The sequence below is a fragment of the Parambassis ranga genome, chromosome 14 (genome assembly GCF_900634625.1).
Source record: "Parambassis ranga chromosome 14, fParRan2.1, whole genome shotgun sequence".
In the NCBI taxonomy this organism is placed as follows: Eukaryota; Metazoa; Chordata; class Actinopteri; family Ambassidae; genus Parambassis; species Parambassis ranga.
The window spans coordinates 978,547-1,004,037 of NC_041034.1; the positions used below are offsets into that span (position 1 = coordinate 978,547).

At 49.5% G+C, this 25,491-nt stretch overlaps 3 protein-coding genes across 3 annotated transcripts in view; 2 read left to right on the forward strand and 1 right to left on the reverse strand.

The window, feature by feature from the left end:
* Positions 1–221: 221 nt before the first annotated feature.
* On the forward strand, positions 222–1,798 carry LOC114445921 (insulin). Its single transcript, XM_028421242.1, has 3 exons — positions 222–320; positions 389–578; positions 1,467–1,798. The coding sequence occupies exons 2-3, from the start codon at positions 395–397 to the stop codon at positions 1,631–1,633; spliced, it is 351 nt and encodes a 116-aa protein (XP_028277043.1). The 5' UTR covers positions 222–320; positions 389–394; the 3' UTR covers positions 1,634–1,798.
* A 1,457-nt stretch (positions 1,799–3,255) lies between these two features.
* Positions 3,256–9,497, forward strand: nipal4 (NIPA like domain containing 4). Its single transcript, XM_028422477.1, has 10 exons — positions 3,256–3,483; positions 5,126–5,230; positions 6,160–6,297; positions 6,817–6,873; positions 7,116–7,206; positions 7,289–7,449; positions 7,595–7,762; positions 7,950–8,029; positions 8,102–8,314; positions 8,393–9,497. Exons 1-10 carry the CDS (start codon positions 3,444–3,446, stop codon positions 8,573–8,575), a joined length of 1,236 nt encoding a protein of 411 aa, XP_028278278.1. The 5' UTR covers positions 3,256–3,443; the 3' UTR covers positions 8,576–9,497.
* Positions 9,498–13,740: 4,243 nt separating this feature from the next.
* Positions 13,741–25,491, reverse strand: part of LOC114445875 (glutamate receptor 1-like) — a 31,832-nt gene continuing 20,081 nt past the window's right edge. The window contains exons 11-19 of the mRNA XM_028421179.1: positions 25,385–25,430; positions 25,097–25,205; positions 24,129–24,327; positions 23,769–24,016; positions 19,750–19,864; positions 16,550–16,688; positions 15,322–15,341; positions 15,168–15,225; positions 13,741–15,128 (exon numbers count right to left, since the gene is read on the reverse strand). Coding sequence (XP_028276980.1) covers positions 15,010–15,128; positions 15,168–15,225; positions 15,322–15,341; positions 16,550–16,688; positions 19,750–19,864; positions 23,769–24,016; positions 24,129–24,327; positions 25,097–25,205; positions 25,385–25,430 — 1,053 coding nt within the window. The 3' untranslated portion in view covers positions 13,741–15,009. The remainder of the gene's footprint in view (positions 15,129–15,167; positions 15,226–15,321; positions 15,342–16,549; positions 16,689–19,749; positions 19,865–23,768; positions 24,017–24,128; positions 24,328–25,096; positions 25,206–25,384; positions 25,431–25,491) is intronic.

The following is a 25,491-nucleotide window of genomic DNA, read 5'->3' on the forward strand; positions in this document are numbered from 1 at the left end:
GATGAGTGTTTGTCAGTCGGAGGTGATCAGATCATGTCGGCTCATTAGCTCTGTTTGTTTTACTAAGTGCTGGAAGCAGCCAATCAGAAATGATCTGTCACTTCAATGTGCTGACCGCACACACAGTCAGGTTCGTTTGTCGTGCCATCTGTTCCGACAGCCTGACATTGGGTTCCCATAATGCATCATCAGAGCGTGGGGGCGTGTCCAGGGGTGCAGATAAATGGAGACGATGCCCTCCATTCTGCCTCACTCCAACCAGCTCTCAGCCTCCCCTCCTCTTCATCACTAAGGCTCCTGCTCCTCCTCTGACTCTGCAGGTGAGTGGTTCTCCTCTTCATCCTCCTCCAGCTGTGGTGAGGAGTGTCTGATGTGTGTGTGTGTTCAGTTCAGCATGGCAGCGCTGTGGCTCCAGTCCTTCTCCCTGCTGGTCTTACTGGTGGTATCGTGGCCGGGCTCCCAGGCCGTCTCCGCCCCGCAGCACCTGTGTGGCTCCCACCTGGTCGATGCCCTCTACCTGGTCTGTGGGGACAATGGCTTCTTCTACAACCCCAAGAGAGACGTGCACCCCCTGCTGGGTGAGACCTCTTTGAGGCTGCTTGGTGTCCCTTTGTGGACACGTCTTCAGGGTCACTGAGTGTCTCTGTGATCGTGTTTGTCCTGCTTGTGGTGTTTGTGTGTCTGTTTTGTGTAACGTTAAGTAGCGCTTGTGTAACGCTTTGTGTCATCTTGTGGTTGTTTGTAGCCGCGGATCCTTAAAAAGTCTTAAAAAGTCTTATTTACGACAGGTAATCCTTAAATTGAGTTCAGAGGTCTTAAAATAGGCTAGCACAGGTCAAATAAACAACATTTTTATATTTTCTTATATATTAAAATGTGGAGAATTTCGGTGTTTTGTATTTTTGTATAAGAGGTCGGAATGAGCGAACATTTATTCGGGTGTGTGGGCGGCCCCTCCATCACGCCTGTCCTGTCCCTCTCCTGACGGTTCTCCTCCACCTCCAGCTCATCTAACATAGTTCACGTATGCTGCGCGTTCATGGATCACGTGCTTGCAGCTGAGACTCAGACCTGAAGACCTGGAAGCTGAGCTGGATGCAGAGACCAAAGAACTCAGATATTCTCTAACTGAAGTGTCACAGTTCATTTTTCATTTTATGTTTCTGGTATTTAGTTCATTGAACCTGTTAGTACTGTAAAGTTGTGTTTATAAATATATGCACTTACATGCTCTGCTGAGCAATTACCTTAACATGTATCTTTTAGAACCCTCAGTTCCAGTAAGTGCTTGAACTGACTGGTTCCGAGCTGTATTGCATTTTGTGAATGGAAGGTCTTAAATATGATCAAACCAGCATTAAAAAGGTCTTAAAAAGTCTTAAACATGGCTTCCTTAACCCTGCAGATACCCTGCTGGGGTCTGTGCCTCCCTCTCTGAACACCCACCCATCTTTCTGCTCCATCAGGTTTCCTCCCTCCAAAGGCGGGTGGAGCTGCGGCTCCGGGCGGCGACAACGAGGTGGCCGAGTTCGCCTTCAAGGACCAGATGGAGATGATGGTGAAGCGAGGCATCGTGGAGCAGTGCTGCCACAAACCCTGCACCATCTTGGACCTGCAGAACTACTGCAACTGAACAGCTGGGCTCGCTTTAGCCTAGCTTAGCTTAGCTCGACCCCGCCTCCTCCACCTCCCTCGTGTCAGAAGAGGCGGCGGTGCTGCCTCCTCTCTGAAGCCTGCTGTCAGATGCTGAGACATGAATGAAATTATTTTTCCTAGAAAATAAAGTTTTGTGAACGGAGACAAAGACGTGATGAGTTTTCATTGTCATGACAACATCAGCACAAGCTGCTGTTCGCTAACATGAGTCCATCCATCGATAACAGGCCAGTTAACATTAAAGTAGTGTCTGTGCATGCTGCCAGCTGGTTGTAGAACAGGGATTGTTTCCATGAACCTCTCTCTTCACTTGATGCCTTCAGCCTGACACAGACTGGACTCGTTGTCTTAACTGCACATCGTCAGCTTTAACTTCGAGGATTTCTAGCATTATTTCAGCGCCGTGAACAGAGGCCTGCAGCCGAGTGGGAGATAGTCCTGGAAAACAGCCCACACTAAGAGTCATGTCCAAAATGTGTTTTTAGGAAAGCAGGAAAAAAATTGATTAAAACCATAAATCAGGTTCGTGTGAGTTTTTGTTTTTAAGCCCTCATACTTTGTGTACTTCCTCATTTCCTTGAACACATGTTGTTGATGGCAGCCCAACATTTTTAAGCCATTGATAAGGCCCATCGCGGGTTTCCCCCGTTTCGACTTACTTCGTGTGCTTCCTCATCTTTTTAGAAAACATGTTGATGGCAGCTCAAAGAGGAAACGTCTTCATCACGTTGGTGAGAGAAAAACAGGTCTGTCACATGTTCATAAAAAACTGTCGTCCATTGCCCTCACTGTATCCCACAATGCATCATGCCTCACAGTGTACAACAGGTGGTCACCACACTGATATGGACCATCATGCGTTGTGAGGATAGCCGGCTGGCGACCTGTCTTACAGATGTACGGCTCTTTAATCGATGAAGCGGCGAATCACGTCCGAAAGTCTTTCCCTGTTACTGTGGTTGTTGGAGTGAAGGGTTGTGACAGGGACACACACGCAGCCTCAGCGCCCCCTGGTGGCCAAACAGGCTGGTGATCCTGAGAAACATGGCTGACTTCACTGTGTGTCTGAAGACAACATCATAAATAATAACTGCATCATATCACACACATGATCCTGTAAATATAGAACACATGTGACGTCATGTGGAAGTCTGTGGACCTGTTTCAGAACAAGATGATGATGTAACGTTGAAGGATGAACGGACCTTTGCTTTGGCTTCCTGCTGACGTCAGTGTGCAGTGACCAGCCGCCAGAGGGCGCTCTGAAGCTGCTCCTCACTGCATGTGATTTAATGGAGATAAAATGATGATTTACTCCAAAAAGCTTAGAGGTTCCTCTGACACTTGTTTTTTTCATACAATGGCCCTAATTTGCGTCATAAACCAAAATATGAAAAATACATGAAGATAAAAGTAAAATAAAGCGTGTAAAGTGACGTTTTGAAGGAATACAGTCTGAACCCTCTGGTTCATTTGGTCATAACTACCTGTCTTCGCCTCTGAGGCCCATGATGAGCTGTTTTTTCCGCCATGATGACGTCGCTCGTCCCGGCGGGGCGGGGAGGGGGGCGGGGTCAGGTGTTCACCTGCTGCTGGTTCAGGGAGGAAACATGGTGTGAGAGAGCGGAGCTGCGACACCACACAGCGGTGTCACCGGACAGAGTGTCCGAACCGAGGCCTCAGGCGGACTGTTTGTTTGTTTGTTTGTTTGATTGTTTGATTGTTTGTTTGTGGCGCGAGGAGACGGCACTTCCGGTCAGCGCGGAGTTTTACCACAAAGAAACACAATGCGAGATGTTCACCTGAAGGAAGAGACATGCAGCAACGGTGAGACACGCCTGTGTGTGTGTGTGTGTGTCAATATTGAAGTTATTGATTACTACTGATCAGGGCTCAAACGTTAACAAACAGCTGTGTGATCACTTCGTGTGTGTGTGTGTGTGTGTGTGTGTGTGTGTGTGTGTGTGTGTGTGTGTGTGTCAGCCTGTTGTCAGGGCGGAGGAGCTGCAGAGCATGATGGGAGTTTGTGTTTGTGTGTGTCTGTGTGTGTGTGTGTGTTACTGTGTTGCAGTATGTGTGTGTGAGTGTGTGTGTGTGTGTTGCAGTGTGTGTGTGTGTGTGTTGCAGTATGTGTATGTTGTATGTGTGTGTGTGTGTGAGTGTGTGTGTGTGTGTGTTGCAGTGTGTGTGTGTGTGTGTTGCAGTATGTGTATGTTGTATGTGTGTGTGTGTGTGAGTGTGTGTGTGTGTGTGTTGCAGTGTGTGTGTGTGTGTGTTGCAGTATGTGTATGTTGTATGTGTGTGTGTGTGTGTGTGTGTGTGTGTGTGTGTGTGTGTGTGTGTGTGTGTGTGTGTGCAGCAGTCCCTGTGAGCAGGCAGAGAAGCACCATGGTTTTTATTCTCCCACACACACACACAGTGAATCCACTGATGACTGTTCACTGTCTGAACACAGGCTACATGCTAACGAGTGGCAACATGGGACTACAGACGAGGTCATTAAAGGTCCTCCAGGTGTTTGTGCTGTAGCAGAGGTCAGAGGTCAGAGGGTGAACCTGGTGGTGCTGATGGTGTAGTCATGTGACCGGGCTGATCTGGTTTATAGCTTAGCATTAGCTTTTAGCTCCTGGTGATCATATTCAGGCTTCAAACATCATAAAGTGGAGTTGATCAGTGAAGGTGCTGCTGCTGAACTCCACCTGAGAGGATCAATAACTTTAAACAGACAGTGGAGGAATCTGATTGTGGAGCACATAAGACACTTGAAGCCGTCATGGACCCGTCCTTCAGTCCTCCTCGGTGTTGACAGTGTAAACACTGAGCTGCTCCTCGTGTTACTCTGACAGCGGTCAGACCAGAATTCCAGCCTGCAGCAGCCTCGCAGAGCAAATAACCAGCCGTTCACTGAGCTCAGCAGCCACAGCAGCTCATCAGCAGGCAGAGCAGCAGCTCAGCAGGCAGAGCGGCAGCTCAGCGGCCAGAGCGGCAGCTCAGCGGCCAGAGCGGCAGCTCAGCAGCCAGAGCAGCTCATCAGCAGGCAGAGCAGCAGCTCAGCAGGCCTTCACTGTCTGCTGCTGAGCTGCTGCTGGGTGTTCCATAGGATCATACATGCACATGGTGTATGAAGAACAGCGTGTGTGTGAGAATATCAGCATTAGTGCCTTTTAGAAACTCAAAAACATAAAGTCCTGTCCCCCTCAGCACCCAGCAGGACGCCATGATGGAGTCACATGGTCACAGCAGTCACATGACCAACACTCAGAGAGTCTGTCTGACCTGCAGCTTCCTGCAGCTGATCTCTGTCTGAACACCTGAGTGATTCTACACACACACTCTGACTGCTCTCTGACTGCAGACAGGATGGAGTGTGTGTGTGTGTGTGTGTGTGTGTGTGTGTGTGTGTAGAGCAGCAGGACATTGTGTTGAAGCTCTTCAGGCTGATGGTTTGTGTCACTTCCTGTCTCTGCAGGGTCTGTGGTGAGGCTGTGGTGTGGCTCTCAGTCTGCAGTGTGTGTGGTCACCGGAGATCAGTCGGTGATCTACACACACCTGACCAATGGAACTCAAACAACAGGTACATACACACACACACACACATACACACACACCTGTTCCTGCTGTTTGTTAAAGCTCAGTGTGTAGTCTTACTGTAAAAACCTTCAGGTCCCCTACAGTCACTGTCTTTGTGTGTGTCTGTGTGTGTCTGTGTGTGTGTCTGTGTGTGTCTGTGTGTGTGCGTCTGTGTGTGTGCGTCTGTGTGTGTCTGTGTGTGTCTGTGTGTGTCTTTGTGTGTGTCTGTGTGTGTGTCTGTGTGTGTCTGTGTGTGTGTGTGTCTTTGTGTGTGTGTCTGTGTGTGTGCGTCTGTGTGTGTCTTTGTGTGTGTCTGTGTGTGTGTCTGTGTGTGTCTGTGTGTCTGTGTGTGTGTCTGTGTGTGTGTCTGTGTGTGTGTCTTTGTGTGTGTCTGTGTGTGTCTGTGTGTGTGTGTGTGTGTCTGTGTGTGTGTCTGTGTGTGTCTTTGTGTGTGTCTGTGTGTGTGTCTGTGTGTGTCTGTGTGTCTGTGTGTGTCTGTGTGTGTGTGTCTCTGTGTGTCTCTGTGTGTGTTACAGTGTGTTAGTAACCACTGATGTTAATGACCTGCAGCTCTGTCGGCTCCTGTTTCTGTTGGTTTAGTTCCTGGAACATCTTTTCCAGGAGGTGAAATGACTTCCAGGCTCTCATGAACAGTGCAGCTGTGTGTGTGTGTGTGTGTGTGTGTGTGTGTGTGTGTTGATTTGAACCTTCCTCATTTCAGCTGTGTCATTTAAATAAAAGGAACAGATTCATGTTTGGTTCAGTTTCTCCAGCTTCTCTTCCTCTCTGTGTCTGTGTCCTGTCTCTGGTCATACTGTGTGTCATGTGTTTGTTTTGTGTTGTCTTGTTGTCTGTCAGTGTCCTTGAGTTTTTAAGTGTACACTCTGCACACACACACACACACACACACAGTGACTGAATGTTGGTCTTCAGACTTACAGTCCAGCACTTCCTACAACCTGTGGCTGGGCCTCACGCTCGCGCTGCTGTCGGCCTTCCTGATTGGTGGAAGCGTCATTCTGAAGAAAAAAGCTCTCCTCCGGCTGGCTGCGGACGGACACACCCGGGCAGGTGAGCTGAGCACACTGACGTTATCAGGGATGTTTGTTTTGACTCACACACAGAGTTTAAAAAGTGCTTTGTAAAATAAACAGAGCAGGGAGAGGCCGACAGAAACTCATCTGAACTGTGGAACTAAACAAGACGTGGCTCAGCTTGGACAAACGGCGTCCAGCTGATGCAGAAGTCAGGTCCAGTATTGATCCTGTATCAGAGCTGAATGTAAACAGCCTGATGTCCTCTGGTCTCTCTGACAGCTGAAGCCGAGTTAGCCCATCAAACACTAGCATGCTGCTAACGGCTGCTGATTGGTCAGTTCAGTTTAGGACTGATGGGGACAGGAGGTCCTCCCTCCATGGCAGCCGGAGTCCTCACACATATATCTCTGTAGGGGCTCTGCTGCTGCTGGATGTGTCCAATCAGAGTGGAGGATGCTGGGAAGTGGCTTGTGGAACTTTATCGTCTGTAACCTATGAACTCTTCATGAGGCCACAAAGGGAAGCTGTGACCTGTGTGTGTGTGTTGCTGTAGGTGACGGAGGCCATGGTTACCTGAAGGACTGGCTGTGGTGGGGAGGCCTGTTAACCAGTAAGTGTTCTAATGAGTCACAGCTCAGACGGAGCGGGGGGGCCGGAGGTGTTTGCTGGTAAACACAGATCAGATCACTCTGTTGTATTGATCCTGCTGTGAGCTCCATCAGATCCATCGGTCTCTGGTCTCTGATCACCACATCTTTCAAACTAAAGCTTTGTTACATGAAATCTGACCTGAGTGAAAGTTTAAACTGTGGCGGTTTGTGGGATGATGAAGACTCCGCTCCGTCTCCGCAGTGGGAGCAGGAGAAGCCTGTAACTTCGGCGCCTACATGTTCGCCCCGGCGACGCTGGTGACGCCGCTGGGCGCTCTGAGCGTCCTCATCAGGTAGCTGTTACCTTTCACTGATCTCTGTGAGCACGAAAGTTCTTTTGATGAAGAGTTAAAATGGCTGTGTGTGTGTTTCCAGTGCACTTCTGTCCTCCTACCTGCTGGGGGAGGTGTTGAACCTGGTGGGGAAGCTCGGCTGCCTGCTGTGCGTGCTGGGAAGCATCCTGCTGGTCATCCACGCCCCCCAGGAACAGGAAGTGACATCACTGCAGGACATGACCAGCAAGCTGCTGGAGCCTGGTGAGAGCAGCAGCTGGGCGTCGGCTGTACTGCAGAACAGCGTTTCTTTGACATATGAGGGTTTCCATGACAACAGATATGTTTCCAGTTACAGGAGTAACCTTCCGTGTGTGTGTGTGTGTGTGTGTGTGTGTGCGCGCGTTAGGTTTCCTGGTGTATGTGGCGGCCGTGTTGCTGCTGTGCGTGGTGCTCATCCTGTATTTCTGCCCTCGGTACGGACCCTCCAACATCCTCATCTACATCAGCATCTGCTCGCTGCTCGGAGCGTTCACCGTGTCCTCCGTGAAAGGCCTCGCCATCGCCATCAACACCGGTGAGAGCGAGCAGACACACACCGCTGCTTTGGGTTTTTCTGAGTTTGATTTGAGCGGATGAGCTCAGAAACTCATCAGGTCCTCGTGCAGAGTGTTCAGCTCAGCATTAGCTGCTGACAGGCCTCCCACCTGGAGCTGGACGAGGGGGGTTGTGGGTAATGTAGTCTCCATCCTCTCTGTTCTCAGTGTTTCATGAACTCTCCGTGCTGGCGAACCCGCTCACCTGGATCCTGCTGGTCACTCTTGTCGTCTCCATAGTAACACAGGTGAGCTGCGTGCGGTCTGAGCGCGTGCACAGAGAGAGCCGTGTGTTTACCCGCCGCTGTGTCCGCCTGCAGGTGAACTACTTGAACAAGTCTCTGGACACCTTCAACACACTGATGGTCTATCCCATCTACTACGTCCTCTTCACCTCCGTGGTCCTCACCACCTCCATCATCCTGTTCCAGGAGTGGAGGAGCATGTCGGCAGTGGACGTTGCCACCACGCTGGGGTCCTTCGTGGTCATTGTTGTGGGCGTGGCCATGCTGCACCTCTTCAGAGAGCTGCAGGTCGGCGTTAAATCAGACATGGGCTTTTATAACGTGAAGGTGCACGGTGTCATTTGTCTTTGTTGTGTGTTCGCTCAGATAACCATGAGGCAGCTGACCAATCAGCTGGCTCTGCCAGTGGAGAGGGATGGGGGGGCTGCATCCGATGGAGGAGGACGGTGGAGTAAAAAGGAGGACAAATACGGACTGATGGACAACATGGTGATCGAGAGTCTTCCTCCAATGAGAGAGGAAGGACCCAGAGTCTTCATCATCAGCTGAGAGGTGGGCGGAGACTCGGGTCTGTCTTTTGTCTGTTACTGAGGCCTCTGCTTTGACGGCGCCTGAAGGTCCATCAGATTCACAAAACCACAAACCTCCGGACACGAACCTGAACGTCACATTTCAACACCCAAAATATGAAAAACGCTTTCATTTCATCAATAAATCCCATGAAGTCCCAACATGCTGCACTGAGCATGCTCAGAAGCCGCTAACTTCCTGTTAGCATCTTGCTAATGAGCTGGTCTCAGACTTAAGAACAAATACTTATGAGTCTCAAAAGGTCAAAATATTGAGTTCGCTTCTCTGTTACCTTTTTGCATTCTTAGCTCGTTCCTCGAGTATGTTAATAGTTACATGAACTGTACATGAGCGCCCCCTGTGGGACCGGAGGTTCAGAGCGTGCCTGTGCTCTCAGCTTTTCAGTGGAAGACACTGAAATATTCTAAAAGCTCCAACATTCACATTAGTTATCATTTCAAACAGTTCTGAACATTTTATTTCACAGCCGGCTGTTTTACCTGCAGCGCCCCCTGCTGCGTGGAGGCCGGTGTTCGTGCGATGCTGTGCAGTAAAGCGTACGTTTGTGCTGCGTTTTCCTCCTGTGCTGATCGTCATCGTTGTGTTTTTATTTTGTGTCGTGTGTCATCGGTGACGCTGTCCGACTTTCACTGCCGTCAAACCAGAGGCCTGGAAATCAACGTTAGTTTTAGGAGCAGATTTTCTGCTTTGTGCTGCTCTGAGCGGACGGCTGCAGTCCATGAAGCGCTAACACACACTGCAGGAGAACGTGACCAACATCACACACACCTTCACCCTGTGAGGACTCGCAGAGTGTTCGCTGCTGAAGACGTTTCAGTTCATGAAGCTCAGAGGAACAAAAACACTGTCAGATCATTTCAATAAAGAACTGTGACCAGAAGCTCTCCACTGTCCCCTGATTTATGGAGGTTTATTCTGCTGAATTTAATATTTTTGATTGCCCAATATGATGTGGATGTTTATTTTCTTACAAAGTAATGTGCTGCAAAATAAAGTTCACAAAGAAAAAAGAGAAACATTCAAAAACCCTTCAAGTGGAGGCGTCAGGTGTTACTGTGTAGGTGTGAGCTTGTTGTACACTGATGAGACTTTGAACAGCATCAGTCCTCCGTGTGATCCGGGTCCTCCTGCAGGGAAAACTCTCAGAGGACGCCGGCTGTTTGTCTGAACCCTCGGCGGGCCAATTACCCAGCAGGCAGCTGACTCACTGTCAGACAGGAAACACCTGACTGATGGCCTCACACTGCTGCATGTATCTGCTTTAATGTCACTTTGAGTTTTACAGAAGAAGAAGGATTCAAACCCAGGAGCTCTGTGGATATGGGGGGTTGGTCTGGGGGAGGCGGGCTGTCAGCTCTGGTAAAGAGGCTGTTAAGGTGTTGGGTAGCCGTGGTCTTAATGCTGCGCTCTCCCAGAGGACAGCTTTGGGAACAGATGCTCGCTTGGCTCATAGAGCTGATGGCGGCGGTTTAAAGAGCTAACGAAGCAGTCTGTGGAGCCCTGCAGGAGGTCAGAGGTACTGCACGGGCTGATGTTCCATGAGCAGTGTGTTTACATCATGTCAGGCCTGAGCTGCTCTGTTTGCAGAACTCTGCTGGATCTGCAGCTGATGATGTTTGCAGTCAGAACTGACCGGTCCTGGTTCCAGGCTGACAGTTCAAACCTCCATCCATTGATCATAAATACAGAGTGAACATTACATTAGGCTGCTGAATGTTTCCAAACAGGGGTAACTGCCAAACCTGGCAACGCAGCACGCTGACGTCATTGTTTAAAACAGCTGATGTGCTGCCATGATGCTCATTAAGAATGAGGAAAGTCTGAGGAAGCCGTGAAGGAACCACCCAACAACAAGGAGAGCAGGTGAGGGCAATGTGTCCTGACTGTGCTGTCTGTCTGTGTCTCTGTCTGTCTGTGTCAGTGACCTGGTGTCTTGCCGCTCTGCTCTCGGCTCTGTGTATCAGCAGTGAGGACAGGAACCACTATGAGGCTGTGGGACACTGGGCTGGTTAAACTGGTTAAACTGGTTAACACTGTCCTCACTGGACACCATCCTGGGATGGATGGAAAGATGATGTCTGAGTCCACCTCCTCTGTTAAGGGCTCCTCCTTCAGACCACCTGTCCTCTCTGTCCAGGTGTGTGTTATTGTCCTTGGATGTGTGTACCCTTGTCTTTGAGCTGTAGAAGGACTGCTGACTCCGTGTTGGAGCTGCTGAGTCTGGAGCAGCACCCCTCACGTGTGGAGTGCCTCAGGACTGAACAATGGATGAAAGATCTGTCTGATCTGTCTGAAGATCTGTCTCTTTCAGTCTGTCCTAAGACAAAGAGGAACCTGAGAGGTGACGGTGCTTTGTCAGGCGCTGCTCCAAGACTGTGGAAGAAGCTGCCTCATCAGGCAGGCTTTAAGTCCTCCTTACAACACACCTGATCTCTCTGGCTTTGGACTCAGTTTGAGACGGTGGTGTTTCATGTCTTAGTGTTGTTATTTGTTTTAATTTGTCTGTGAGGTGTTTAAATGTTCGTATACTTGTGTACAGGGCTTTGGCTGCACGGTGCTTTATGAAGTCAGGGTTCGGGTTGCTGAGTCTAGTCCTGTGGAGCTGGCTCTCCTGGTTCTTGCGCCCTGCCCTGCATGAGTCCTCAGAGTGGACACTCTTCACTGAGTTGGTGTCAGATGGCTCTTTTTGTCTGTCAGTTCCCTCGCTGTCCACTGGGTGTCACTGTGATATCAGGCTCCAGCAGCTGTGTCCATCCTGAGGTTGTGTGTTGGAAACATGTTTGTATGTGGAACATGTCAGACTGTGTGATGGAATAATCTGCTGCTGCAGTAACTACAGCCTGCATGCTGTGATTACTTTAAACCTGACAGCCAATCAGCTCGGCCGGGCTCCATGTTCCATGTGTGATGGTCATTTTAAAGCCGTTAATCCTCCGAGGGCTCAGACTAACTCTGAGTCTGCTCCTCAAGTGTTCTTCTGTGACAGATGTTTTTTCTCCTCAACTATCTGTGATCTGTGTCTGTCTGTGTGTGTGATCTGTGTGTGTGATCTGTGTGTGTGTCTGTGTGTGTCTGTCTGTGTGTGTGTGTGATCTGTGTGTGTGTCTGTCTGTGTGTGTGTGTGTGTCTGTCTGTGTGTCTGTGTGTGTCTGTCTGTGTGTGTGTGTGTGTGATCTGTGTGTGTGTCTGTCTGTGTGTGTGTGTGTCTGTGTGTGGACTCGGTAGTTTTTTGGAGGACGTGTGGCTTCTTGAGTTCTGCTGGTGTTCTGGTGGAGAACTGTCTGTGTGTGTGTGAGATCTGTGTGTGTGTGTGTGTGAGATCTGTGTGTGTGTGTGTGTGAGATCTGTGTGTGTTCATGTGCTCAGGTCTCAGGACCTCTGTGGGTGGATGTTGCAGGAGGTGGTGTCTGTGGTCAGCTCTCTTGGATGCTTCCTTGTTGTTGTTGTGTGTGAAAGCTTCCTCCTCATGAGTCTTCAGCATCAGATCTGTTAATGTGAACAATAATTGACTTAACCACCTTCAGACAGTGCAGCTGATGTTTGAGGCTGACCAGCGGGCGGAGCAGTGGCTGGTGTCAGACCCGGGTCGGTCTGTGTTTGGCAGGTGAATCCCGGTCTGACCTCTCCTTTTTTCACACACCTGGACTGCAGGTCTGGGACTCAGCTGCTTCTCTGAGTGTTTGTGCAGTGGAGGATGGTGTTTTAGAGCCCCTCAAGGATCCAGCCTCCCCCCTCCTCCCCCTCCCCCTCTTCCTCCTCCCCCTCCTCCTCCTCCTCCCTCCCTCCTCCTCCTCCTCCTCCTCTCCCTCCTTCTCCTCCCCCTCGTCCTCCTCCCCTCCCTCCTCCTCCCTCCCTCCTCCTCCTCCTCCTCTTCCCCTCCTCCCCTCCCTCCTACTCCTCCCCCTCCTCCTCCCTCCTCCTCCTCCCCCTCCTCCCCTCCCTCCCTCTCCCTCCTCCTCCTATGAGGCGAGCTTTTGAAGGTAATGGGCCACAAGCTTCCTCACGGCCTTTCTGGGGCTAATTGTTGATCCCGTCTGTCTTTGTCCTCCCTGACAGCAGGGGGACTAATGAGGTGTTACGTGATATGACGCCTCCCCTGAGGACAGCAAAGTGTCGATGAGAGGTCCTCAGCGCTCGGAGAGGAGCTGATGCTAATGGGAGAAACGAGGAAGGTTCCTGTTACAGAAATAAAGACGCTGCAGCGGGAGACAGAGCGAAGCAGAGGAAAAGGTGAAGGAGCCCACAGGGGACGCCGAGACAGAGACGTCCAATTTACTGAAGTCTCCGGAAGAAAGCAGTTTGTCTGAAAACTCTGCAGCAGCTTCATTTACAGTGAAGAAGAAGCTCAGACTGAACGTGAAGGACGCAGTGAGAACACGTTTCATCTGGCTCAGGGCTGAACACAGATGCAGCTAGCGAATCCGGCTAGTGATGTGATACTTCATGGGGACAGTGTCAAAAGCCGCATGTAACAACCGCCGAACTACGACAGCTTTGCCCCGAGTTTATTTTCCACAGGGCTACAGGAATAAACTGCCGAAAAAAACTAAAGAACGAGCGACACAGGACAAAAAAACACACATTGCATGCACACTCGGTCCGACCGCAGCCTGAACGGACTCTGTATATTACGAGGCGCCACCTAGCGGTTTGAAGGACAACCAACAAGCCGGGTTAAGCTGGATTGAGCTTTGAAAATATTTGAAAATGGGTCTGAACGTATCCAGCTTAATCTGGATTCAATCCTGCTCCAGCTGGACTGACTCTCCCCAGTGTGAACGGGTCTAAGATCACACTGGAGGAGTCTCTGCTCCTCAACACAAGGAGGTGAATCTCACATGAACAAAGTAGAACATCAGTGGAGAGAATGTAAGAGTCTTTATTAAACAGCATAGCTGACAAAATCAAACCATTATAAATAAATCAAAGAGCAGAATGCAGACAAACAGGTTTCATTCATATCATACAAATGTGAACACTTTTTCTGATTGGTATAAAAAGCTCAGAACGCCGCCTCAGAAGAGCTGCGAGGTTCAGCCTCATGGTTTTTAAGAGCTGACAGAAAAACGTCTGAAAAAGCCCAAAGTATGTGAATAATGTGACACTGACAGAATTCCAGAGACGCTGCTCCTGGCTCAGTCTGCTCCTCAGGGCTTTGAATCTATGGTTTGTTCTTCTTTCGGACTGACAGACTCTAACATGGCCGCTGTGCCCCGTTAGAGGCACAACAATACATTTCCCATAATGCATCTGTCTTGGAACATGTGACATGTCCAGGTTGCAACATGGGCCGTGTATGAAGACGTCACAGTGGCATCAGGAGCCATCTTGTGGCTGTGATGTCACTGCGGCTCTGCTCAGAGCGTCTCGCTGTCCGCTGTCTGAGCAGAATGAATTTATTTCATGTTTTCGTGGCTCTATCAGAACATTTTTCGGCCTCTGAGCATTCGTTTGGATAAAATCAACATTTTCAGTGCATCTGTAAATAAACATGGACGAACCTTCCATCATGGCACCCACAGGTTTCTGAAGAGCCCAGACAGACCGGACTCACCTGATGACGGACAGGTGAGTTGCAGTACCTCCTGCATCCACAAGGTGGCAGCGGAGTCCATCCAGTCCTTGTCATGAGCAGAAACCCCCTTGTTTTATCACATGATACTGACTTCCTGTTCCCACTAGGTGGCGCTCTGACTGTTTTGACATGTACAGTTTGGACTAACAGTGACTGAGGGGGAGATGTCAAAATTGAAGAGGTTGCCATGGCAACGTTTCATCTTCAGGATCTTTAGAGAAGGCGGCTGAATTTGGAGCAGGCGGGATGATTCTAGTGGGAGCAGTTCATGCGATGTGGGAGAAAATGGTGGACTTCCTGTTGGGATGGGGGTTCTCCGGACTGAAGGCAGCTCTTCAGAAACCTCCGGGCGGCGTCCATCTTTGTTTACACTCTGTGGTGATCAGCAGTGTGTCGTCACACACGGCTGCATCAGCTGACTGCATCCAGCAGCACGAGGTGAGTACAAATGTTTCCATGCTCAACGTCTCCTCGTTTAGTGTGAATGTGATGAAGAGGAGGAGGAGGAGCGTTAAAAATCCCCCCCTCCTCCTCAGGTCCTGTTATTGCTGAGGACAGCACTCGTACAAAAAGTAGTCCCTGTCTGCGGAGCCCGGTGGCCCGTCCTGCTGGAGCTCACCGCAGGCGGCTCAGGTGTTGTGTTCAGGTGCTCTCTGTTCATCAGAGTTCTGTTGGATTCAAACACTCCTCCTTCTGCCTGACAAATGTCTCACCACGCTTCCTGTTGTCCTTCCTCCACTCATCCTCCTCTTCCTTTTCTCTCTCATTACTTCACACTGACAGGAGCGTTTCATCCAATCAGGAGTCCTGCTTTGGATCACATGGAGGACAGACCCAGCCCGGCGGCTTTGCTCATGCAGGGTAAACCCTGAGCTCCAGCTTTGGGGAAGTCGTGGGCCACCACACGGCCGTTCTCGCCTCCGAGTCCTGACGCTCCTCCGCCTAAACCACCGACCACGGCGACTCCTCCACCACCACCGCCGCCCGCCATCCCGCCGAGGCTCGTGCTTCTCATGGCGGCATCGATGAGCTCCTGCAAGACAGACAGAGGGGGAAATCAGAAGATGTCATGTGACTGCTGCTCCCATGACCCATCATGGCTTCCTGGTTGGTCTTTTTTTGTAAATACTGAATTTAGAAGACAATAGACTGAACGCCATAAATGATGCGTTCAAGGACCATAAAGTTATTTGGGCAATTAAAAGTAAAACAGAATGCATTTCATACACCTGAGGGTTAAAGTATGACTCAGACAGTGTGTGTGTGAAGCTCTCTCCCCTCCCTCTCTCACCTCTCAGTAAAACTAATGATGTGTATCCAGAGTTAATATCCTGTGCGGGGCTTCTGAGGCTCCCGCTCTCCCTCGCCATTTGCTGCTGGGCATCGACAGTCGTCAGGCAGATTGGTACAAATAAATCCCCGGTTTATTCATTTAGTGAGGCGGCTCAAACACACCTCAGAGCACTCCCACCTCCACAGCAGACAGGCAGGCAGCGTGCACACTGCGGGCGTGCACACCACGGGCGTGCACACTGCGGGCGTGCACACTGCGGGCGCCCCCGTCCTGTTATTCTGAGCTGCTTTTATTGTCTGTCAAAACAAGAGTGTGTCTGCACAGAGCCTCCGCTGACTGCAGGTGCGTGGCTGCTGCAGCCTCACAGCCTCACACAGCAGGGAGATACACGTCTGTATGAGGCGGGAGTCTGATGGTATGCAGAGCAGGAAGTAAAAGTAAAAAAGTTTCTCCCCTCAGAATCATGAGAAGGTAGAAAACTAGCTACTGTCTAGCTGTCAAAGCTGCTCAGTGGGTGTTAGCGGTGACATGCTGTGCTTATCTCAGCCAGAGGAAGAGGAGCCGGAGGATTCTGGGCGACGTGTTGTGGTGAAGGTCCACACATTCATGCTCCTCTCTGACCCTCTGACCCTCCCTGCAGCGCCATCATCAGGCCACCTCTGTGATGAGTGTGTGGTGAGCCTGTATTGATCAGCTGCTCTGATGTAATCCTGCACAGCGGCAGTGTCGGCGCCGCCTTCAGTCCCGCCTTTGTGCTCATACACATGAGGAGGGAACAACAAGGGTCCAGCTGAGCGGAGCTCGGCGGGCTGCGGAGGAAACGCTGCGACTCTAATGACTTGTTTGTTCCTTCAGAGGAGCTCTTTAAAGCCTGAGTACAACCGGGCAGGCTGAGCCTGAGGCTGCGTCATGCAGCGCTCCGTACAGAGGAGGGCGCTGGCGAGCACACGACGGCGTCCCTGTGTCTGTGTTCAGAATACTGACAGACGAACGCTTGAAAGGAGGCGTTCTGACCTTTCTGACACCCCCTGCTGTGTGTCACTCCTCCACATGTTGTCCACACTCACCTTCATCCGTCTGGACTCGATGCGGGACTTGTAGCAGAACTCCACCAGCGCCACCAGCATGGCCAGCCCCAGTCCACCAATCAGAATGTAGAACACTCCCGCCACATTGCTCAGGCTGAGCGCGCTCGTCTTGTCCTGTCAGCGCACAGAGGCGGAGTCAGGGGCACAGACAGGTGGTGACATCACTACAGTTTGAGTTACAGTTGATCTTTCTAACTGAGAACACGCTGGCTGAGCGACCGGAGGCTGCGACGACGAGGCAACACGTGAGGAAGCTCCGCTTCCAGACGATACTGAAACACAGACCAGCACAGACTGAGCTCCACCTGTCCCCACGGCGACGGCAGCTGGCTGCCATGGTTACGCTCATGTTTACAGGGAAGTTTCCCACAAATACAGAACTTTTCTAGAATAATCTAGAATAACTAGAATAATCTGGATTAACTGAGGCTCAGATAATCCACCTCAGTAAATAAAGCAGGATGCTGATCATGCAGTGATCTTCCTCTGGACGTTTTTCTGATCAGATTCTGATCACAATTTATTTTTTGTATTATATTATTGATCTCATTAGTAAGCACTGCTGTAAAAAGTCAGATTAGATTAGATTAATTATTATGTTAGCTTTTTAGTTGCTAATTCATAGCTAACAATCACATTATCAGGAGTATTATGTGAAAAGAGAAGTTTAAAAGTAAACGTGGCGGAGGAGCTCGGAGCTGTGCTGCACTGTGGCAAATTTATTTTTGTTGCCTCAAATCACAGCCTTTGTCGTCACATGCATCATCATGCATAAACAAAACAAAACAAAAACAAACAAACCAAAAAAACAAATAAACCAAAAAAAAGAAAAGAAAAGAACGAAGTGTCCCTGAGGACAGACAGCTCGTCTTCAGGGTATCTGCTGTAAGAGAAACAGGATTTCATTGGCCGTTGAGCTTTGTGTTCCTCTGTCACATGCATCACATGGTTTTTTGTGGTGGGCGTGGCTACGCTCTCTCATCCAATCGCATGCAGCCTGTCAGGAGAACGAACAGCCCTCTGAGGCTGTGTCTGAAGTCACTACATATGGCTCTATACAGAGCCTCTGCCATGTTGTACTGCTGTCTGAAGTCTTAGTGAGAAATGACAGACCCCATATAAGGGCCCTCAATGTATCCCACAATGCATCAGATAAAGTACTTTTAGCAATATGTCCCATCATGCATTGCACAGGTCACCTGTCTTATAAACATAATGATGGTGAAGAACGTAGCGTGACCGGCTGTGTTTATTAATGTTTAATAAAGCGTTTATCTATAACGGCACAAATGATAACTGTAGAACAGAGAGTGATTAGCCGGCAGAGATCAATGACGTCATGAACGGTGACAGAAAATGAGGGAGGTGGAGTCTGAAGTGTCTGAAGATGCTTCACTGCATGCTGCCCTGTACTGAGTGAGTTCAGACACAGCCTGAGTGGTGGCTCTTCAACAGGAAGTGATGTCAGCGTGTCTGTCAGCGTGTTTTCCTCTCCAAACTGTCATGTGTTTCCTCTTTGATCTGATTGGCTTGGGTTCGCTTGCGATACACGGTGACTGACAGACGGTTCAGCCAATCAGCTGCTGTGAGTTCTGTCCTGTCCTCCATGATGGTTTTATGAAACAAAAACATCTGTTAATGTAATCGCTGCTGCTGCCACTTGAGGGCGAAAAGATCGAGCGTCTATTCAGGCCTGACACCCGCTACGTCAGGTCTGCATTTTACAAAAACTGAACTGAGAAAATCACCTGCAGGTTATTAACGATAAGACGTGGAGGAGCGCGGTCACGTGGCTGCAGCTCCAGGCGTTTGTGGACATTTGTCTGTCACTCAGAGAGGAAACAGGAGGCACATGACAGATTGGAGACGGAAACATCAGTGTGTGTGTGTGTGTTGGGGTTTGGGGTTTGGGGGGGGGGGAGTTGTGGTCAGTTGCTTTAATTTCATCATTGTTGGTCAGCAGCCACAAGCAGAGTGAAAGAGAGGTAGAGAGACAAAGGATTAAAGTCAGAGAGAGAGAGAGAGAGAGAGGAAAATGTGACATTGTACATCTGACGTGTTCGGAACAGTCTGCAGCTTTCAGCCCGATTCATTTTGAAAACTCTACAGCGGCGGACCGAAGATATGAATGTCAATGTGTCGGCCCCACGGGCGCTGCGGGGTTAATAGATGAAAAGTGATGTAGAAAGTCACATTTTGCAGCAGCCGTCCGTCTGTCTGCGGCTGCTTCCACTGAACTGTGCTGACCACAGAATATTCTGGAGAACAGAAGGAGGGCTGAGAATAGAAAAGCCTCTGAAGACATCTGATGGGTTTCTGATCTGCAGGCATGAAAAAAAAACCTTATCGCCAAAAAAAAAAAGACTGGGCTTTGTCAGAGGCGACTCATTTTCACATCAATTTGCATAAATTTTGAGTCTGAAGAAAGTTTTGCATCATCAAAGACCGGCAGCTGCTCGGTTCAGTAAAAGTACAAACAGCAGTCCGATTGTTATGCTATCAGCCCGTTTCATGATTTTCCTGCAGTTCTCCAGAACGGCCAGCAGAGGCAGTACACTCTGAAAACAAAAGGTTCCTCGCTACAGAAAAATAACGTTAAAGGAACTGTCTCCTCAGCATGTGTTGTAGCCACAGGCAGCAGATAGTTAGCCTAGCTTAAAGCTACAGACAGCTAGTTCTGTCCAAGAAAAGCAACCTACAGCACTGAGAAATGAACGCTGCAGTGCTGAAAACTGCAATTCCCAGAGTTGCCACTGGAGGGCTGGCTCTGGAAGTAAGCTATAAGGAGGCTTTAAGTGCTTTACGGTGCTGCCAAGATGGCGACGCTTCAAAAAATCCCGTAGGTGATGTCAAGACGTCTTTAAGACCTGACAGACAGACCAACGCTAGCCCTAGCAAACATGTACAGCTACATGTTATTTGTAAACAAACAAACTTCTCTTGACACATTAAAAAGTTGACAAAAAACTGACAAAAAGTACATTAAGACTTTCTGTTTGGACAGAACCAGGCTAAGTGCTTCTTCTCTGTGCTAAGCTAAGCTAATGAGCAACGGGCCTTTTCCTTTCAGAGCGTACCTGCAGAGGTTTAGGGGTCTGATGGAGGAAGGGTGGGGGTGGGTGGGGACAAACCAACACATGACCTCGGACCAGGCCGAGGCACCTCCAGAACTGACCTTTCTGCCGGAGTCCTTGTGTCCACACTCCCCTTTGTCATACCACCACTTGTTTTTCAACTTGTCTAAGACGGCTTGTTCATTGAGCTTCAGTACTGCTAGGTTTACTGGGATTCTTCAAAGAACCATGGGAGGGGGAGGGGGGAGGGGAATAACATAAATAACATTATGCACCTCCATGTTATCTTATGTTATTGTTCACCTGCACAGCGGCAGGGCTGCAGAGGCGGCGAGGCAGCAGCAGCAAGTTTTAGCAAAAGTAGCATTTAGCAGTACAGATGCTGCTACAGAGAACAACAACAACAACAACAACAACAACAGAAAGGAAAACAAACAAAAAACGCACATCACACATAAAAACATGTTCTGGAAAACGTCAAAGTGATATGCATTAATACTCCATCTAGCTTGGTTCGGCCTGGCTCCCTACGTGCGAGATGTGTATTACTATATCACTTTGGGTAACCGGCAAGAGCTGGAAACGCTCCGGAACCTTCCAGCCAAACGCTGCACTGCCCCTCGGTGTGTGAGGGGGCGCTGAAAGACGGCAGCAGGGTAACTTCAAAACAGGCCCAAAAAGAAGGAGCTGACCGATCACAGGGTATTTTACCGGGGACTCTAAGGAGCTAGCTGTTAGCTCCTGTTGAGTGCTCCAACAGCTTTATTACGTTCTGTTCCTGTGACAGCTGAAAACAGAGCTGTGCTGTGTTAGCATCTTCTTGACTTTTCGTCGTAATATGTCTGAAATTTCAAACTGACCTCCTGGCTGGTTGTCTGGATAAACGCTCAACAACACCTGGACCTTGCTGGGTATCGTTGGTCTATCAGAGGCTGCAGGACCTGCAGGCTGTTTCAGTGATAACAGCTGGAGGACTCTGCAGATGATTCCGTATTTTAGAAATGAGCTGGTCACAGAAGCTGATTTATTGTTGATAAAAGCTCTCCTGGACCCTCCTGGACCCACGTCTGGATGCGCTCAGTCATCCAGGTCATCGTCACGTCAGAGTAAATGGAGCCAGCTGGAGCAGGCCTTTGTGTTGTGTAAAGTACCCCGTAGATCAGGAGGCTGGATTCCTCTGATGGCTCCATGACCAAAGTGTTTGAGTGTCTCGGTGCCTTCCGGAGTGTTTCAGCTGAGCACTGAAGGCGTGTCTGGTTGCCGGTTACCCTGGTGTGCCATTGCCTGTCGTTACCCGTTGGGGTTACGGTGATCTGACCTTGGAGTCCCCTCCCCCGATGCCGCACTCTCCCTTGTCATACCACCATCTGTTTTTCAATTTGTCCAACAGGCCCTGCTCGTTCAGTTTTAACACTGCCAAGTTAACAGGGTTTCTACGGGCGACAGCAACAATAAGGGACAGAACGGTGATTAATGAGCAGAGCACGTCCACAGGAAACAGCAACATCATCACATGTGAGCTCGACACCATGGACAGCTTCAGAACTTCAACCCAGACCGTCAACAGGAGCATCATTAGCATCAGTTAGCTTCAGTTAGCTTCAGTTAGCATCCAGCTGATGCTCACAACATAAGAGTTCTTTACTAGTCTGAGAAGCACACACCGAACATTAGACTCATCCTGACAGATTCATCCTCTTCATCACTGACCCTCTTCTTCTTCACTGACCCTCTTCTTCATCACTGACCCTCTTCTTCACTGACCCTCTTCTTCACTGACCCTCTTCTTCATCACTGACCCTCTTCTTCACTGACCCTCTTCTTCATCACTGACCCTCTTCTTCACTGACCCTCTTCTTCATCACTGACCCTCTTCTTCACTGACCCTCTTCTTCTTCACTGACCCTCTTCATCATCACTGACCCTCTTCATCACTGACCCTCTTCTCTTCATCACTGACCCTCTTCTTCATCACTGACCTTCATCATCACTGACCCTCTTCAATCACTGACCCTCTTCATCATCACTGACCGTCTTCTTCATCACAGACCCTCTTCTCTTCATCACCGACCTTCATCACTGACCCTCTTCTTCATCACAGACCCTCTTCTCTTCATCACAGACCCTCTTCTCTTCATCACAGACCCTCTTCTCTTCATCACTGACCCTCTTCTTCATCACTGACCCTCTTCTTCATCACAGACCCTCTTCTCTTCATCACTGACCCTCTTCTTCATCACAGACGCTCTTCTCTTCATCACTGACCCTCTTCTTGACTGACCCTCTTCTTCATCACTGACCCCCTCTGAACCCTTTGATCTGGTCTGGGTTGAAAAACGTGAAGGAGGATCAACAGACAGACAGGAAGTCCTTCAGGCTGAACTTCTCTGTTGTTCTCCTTCACACACCAGCGAGGGTTAAAGCAATGAAACGTGTCTATGAGCAACAGAACTGCAGGTTTAATAACAATGAATGATGGGAAGCAGCTGAGAGTTTGTTCAAAATGAAAAATGAAGACGGAGCAATGTCCTGCTGATGTATCAATCCTCTTAGAGTCAGACCAGCCTGTAATTATCCATATGTTATTATAGAATCAGTGTTTAACCCTCAGTTATTCAGACAGAAATCAGCTGCAGGTCAGACAGATGCTCTCTGAATGTTGGTCATGTGACTGCTGCTCACATCATGGCTTCCTGCTGGTTGCTGATGTGTGCGGGACTTTGTGTTCTTACTGAGCCTTGTTGGATTGAACTCTTCATGTTTGGAGGGTTTTTGTGTCTGACTGTGATTCTGGCCGTGAAGGTCGTACATGTTCAGCGCGGTCTGTGGGGTTCAGAGGGGCTCCGGTCATTTTGGAACAAGACTCTCCTGAACAGAAGCAGAGCTTCAACCCAGAGACCCACAGAGCTCATGTGTTTCATACACTCAGCATTCAGGTGCTTTAACACAACTGTGTTGCTAAGCAACTGATGACAAACCTGACTCCATCTTTTTTTTTGGAGGTGATTTTTGTTGTAGCTCACACTAAAACACTCTGAGAAGCAAAAAGCAGTTGAATGTGGAGGCAGAGTGTGCCGCTGAGCGTCTGGCTGATTTTCTGAAACATTTGAAAACATAAAAGAAGAAATGATTCCGTTCAGCGATCTAATCAGCGTCTCTCTGTGGCTCTGGGTTAGCTGTGGAGCGCTGACGTGATGCAGAAAGAATGAGAACAAGATGTTCTTCACAGAACATCTGATAAGGACAGGGACGGAGTCCACTGATGTCTGATGAGACAAAGGACAAACACAGTGCTGCTGTCAGGTAGGAACAACCTGAGATCAGTCCCTGCTGACTGTGCACACATCATTTAATTGGGCCGAGGGCACACAGGAAGCTGTGCAGCCACACACAGTCACACATCGCTCAGTGCAGGAATGCTGTGTTACCTGACAGCAGCTGGGGCCGGAGACACAGACACAGACAGAGCAGGGTGTTAGCGGATGTTAGCAGGGTTCTGGTGATGGCAGACGGGCAGAACACATGACGACAGACAGGTAAACAGACCGACAGGGCAGGAGCAGACAGACAGACAGAGAGAGAGACAAGACAGACAGAGAGACAGATTAAGAGACAGACAGTGGACGGACACGCAGACAGACAGACAGACAGACAGTAAACCTGCTCTGTGAGAGGTGGATCAGATTACAACAAACAGCTGTACATCATGTGGACGAGGTTAGACCCCGGCACCAGTAGACATCTTGATTTAATAACATCACACAACCTCGTACACTGTGTTAAAATAAGCTGTAATATGTTTCCATCTGTGTGTGTGAAGCTACAGAAATAGAACATAATCCCCAACATGGCAGCAGATTAGAGCCCTGAATAGCAGGCTAATGTTCAGATTAGAAATGATGTTAGCTGTGATTTCTGGAATAATCCCGCAGATTAATGTTAAGTGGCTTTAATATGTGTAGCTAGGATGAAGCTAAAGCTAACCATAACTAATCAATATCATATCTAATCATCTACAGATGTGCCTGTTTATGTTTGTTCTTGTGCTGTAACTTTCTTTTACTCCCTCACAGAGAACAGGACAGGACGCCGACATCAGTGCCACGTTCGCACGGTGTACCTGAGCGGCGACCCTTTGGGCGTGGCCACGCCGTAGCCTTTAGAATCCAGGTTCCCGCCGACCTTCATGGTGTCGCAGGGCTTCCTCTGCTCGATGTACTCGTTCATGGCCGACTCCAGCAGGTAGGCGTACTTTCCCTTCGACTTCCTGACGCGTATCATGCCCTCCGAGGTGCTTTTGACGAACACCGACGGGTCGGCGCTGCGCATGTACGACCACATCTTCTCAAAGACGGCGATCTTTGAACGCTGCAGAGAAAGAACCAAACAGGACTTCCTTTAAATTCACCTGAAGGAGTTCTGATTCTGAAGACCACAGAAAGAGAAGCCAGAGGAGCATGACGTGGATCCAGAAGCTCACCCTGAAGAACTCTTTGGTGGAGCCCCCCTCCAGCGTGCCGTAGGCGATCTCCGTCTGCTTGGCCAGGTCCTCCGCGCTCTCGATGGGGGACACCATCCTCTCCACGGTGAGGAAGGCTGCCAGGTTAGCTGTGTAGGAGGAGATGATGATGAGGGTGAAGAACCACCAGACCCCTCCAACGATGCGACCCGACAGAGACCTGCAAAGATCAGGGAGAATCAGAAACACTGAGCCCGCCCCATGTGATGTCCGACGCCACACTGACCCAACCTCTGAACATCTATGTTCAGACTCCGCCCGGCGCCATCATGTCACCACCTGACTCCGCCCAGATGCCAACGAGTGTGTGCATCTTTTTTTGAGGTGTTGGTGTTATAGTAAGTAACCAATCCTATGTGAGGGATTTGTCACCACGGTTACCAAGTTTGCAGCTGGTTTGTTGTCATGGAAACAACCCCATGTTCAGCGGGGCTCAGATCTGTTGCCAATGGAGTGAACACACTATGACACACCTGTATGCAGCACACACTCCAACACACACACACACACGTAGAACATAAACCAACTCACACACACACACACTGCTGCATCCAAAATAGAAACAGCCTGAGGCCCTCACACAGCAGCAACATACAGCCAAGCCGGCAGCACGTCACACCCTATCCTGTGTGTGCGTCAAGATGTGTGTATGTGTGTGTCTGCATTAACTGTATGTCGCTGATGGTGTGTGTGTGTGTGTCTCCCTACATAATGTGTGTGTTCTTGTGTTGTAAACGGTGGAAACACACACACACACTGACAGAGGCTGCTTGCTGTGTCGGGGCCAAAAGCTGAATTTGAAGACACAAGAACGAAGGATGACTACATCATTGATGGATTATCTATGATTAATCAATGTATTCCAACATTTGATGGACAGACAGGGGAAATGTTTCAGACTGACAGGTCAAACGTCCACGAAGTGTTACCTGGGAGAGATGTCGCAGCCCTGCTGCATGAAGGCCCCCAGTGAGAACCACAGAGAGTTGAAGATGCCGAAGTCGTTGGTGTGTTCTGGAGCCTCCTTTTCTTTCTGCTGGTTCTGGGTCTGAGCCCCTGGAGACCCTGAAAACACACACACAGCGGATCAGACATCTCTGTGACATGACATCCTCATGAGATGATGAAGAGGATGGTACCTGGAGAGGGGGTGAGTTCAGAGGACGATGTTGGCAGAGCTCGTCGAGAGGCAGAGGAGGGAAGAGTTTCATCTTCATCATCAGAGTCCTCGTTCTTCCATTCATACGGACTGAACCGACTCACCTGTGAAAGACACAAACCTCATGGAGTCAGAGCCTACGTCCATGTTTCCTGTGCACCCCCA

Bases quoted from the DNA above. Each gene is read 5' to 3' on its own strand.
- LOC114445921 (XM_028421242.1), top strand. From the start codon at position 395: ATGGCAGCGCTGTGGCTCCAGTCCTTCTCCCTGCTGGTCTTACTGGTG. The intron at 579-1,466 runs GTGAGACCTCTT...CTGCTCCATCAG, and splicing joins AGACGTGCACCCCCTGCTGG to GTTTCCTCCCTCCAAAGGCG.
- nipal4 (XM_028422477.1), top strand. From the start codon at position 3,444: ATGCGAGATGTTCACCTGAAGGAAGAGACATGCAGCAACG. The intron at 3,484-5,125 runs GTGAGACACGCC...CTGTCTCTGCAG, and splicing joins GGAAGAGACATGCAGCAACG to GGTCTGTGGTGAGGCTGTGG. The intron at 5,231-6,159 runs GTACATACACAC...GTTGGTCTTCAG, and splicing joins CAATGGAACTCAAACAACAG to ACTTACAGTCCAGCACTTCC.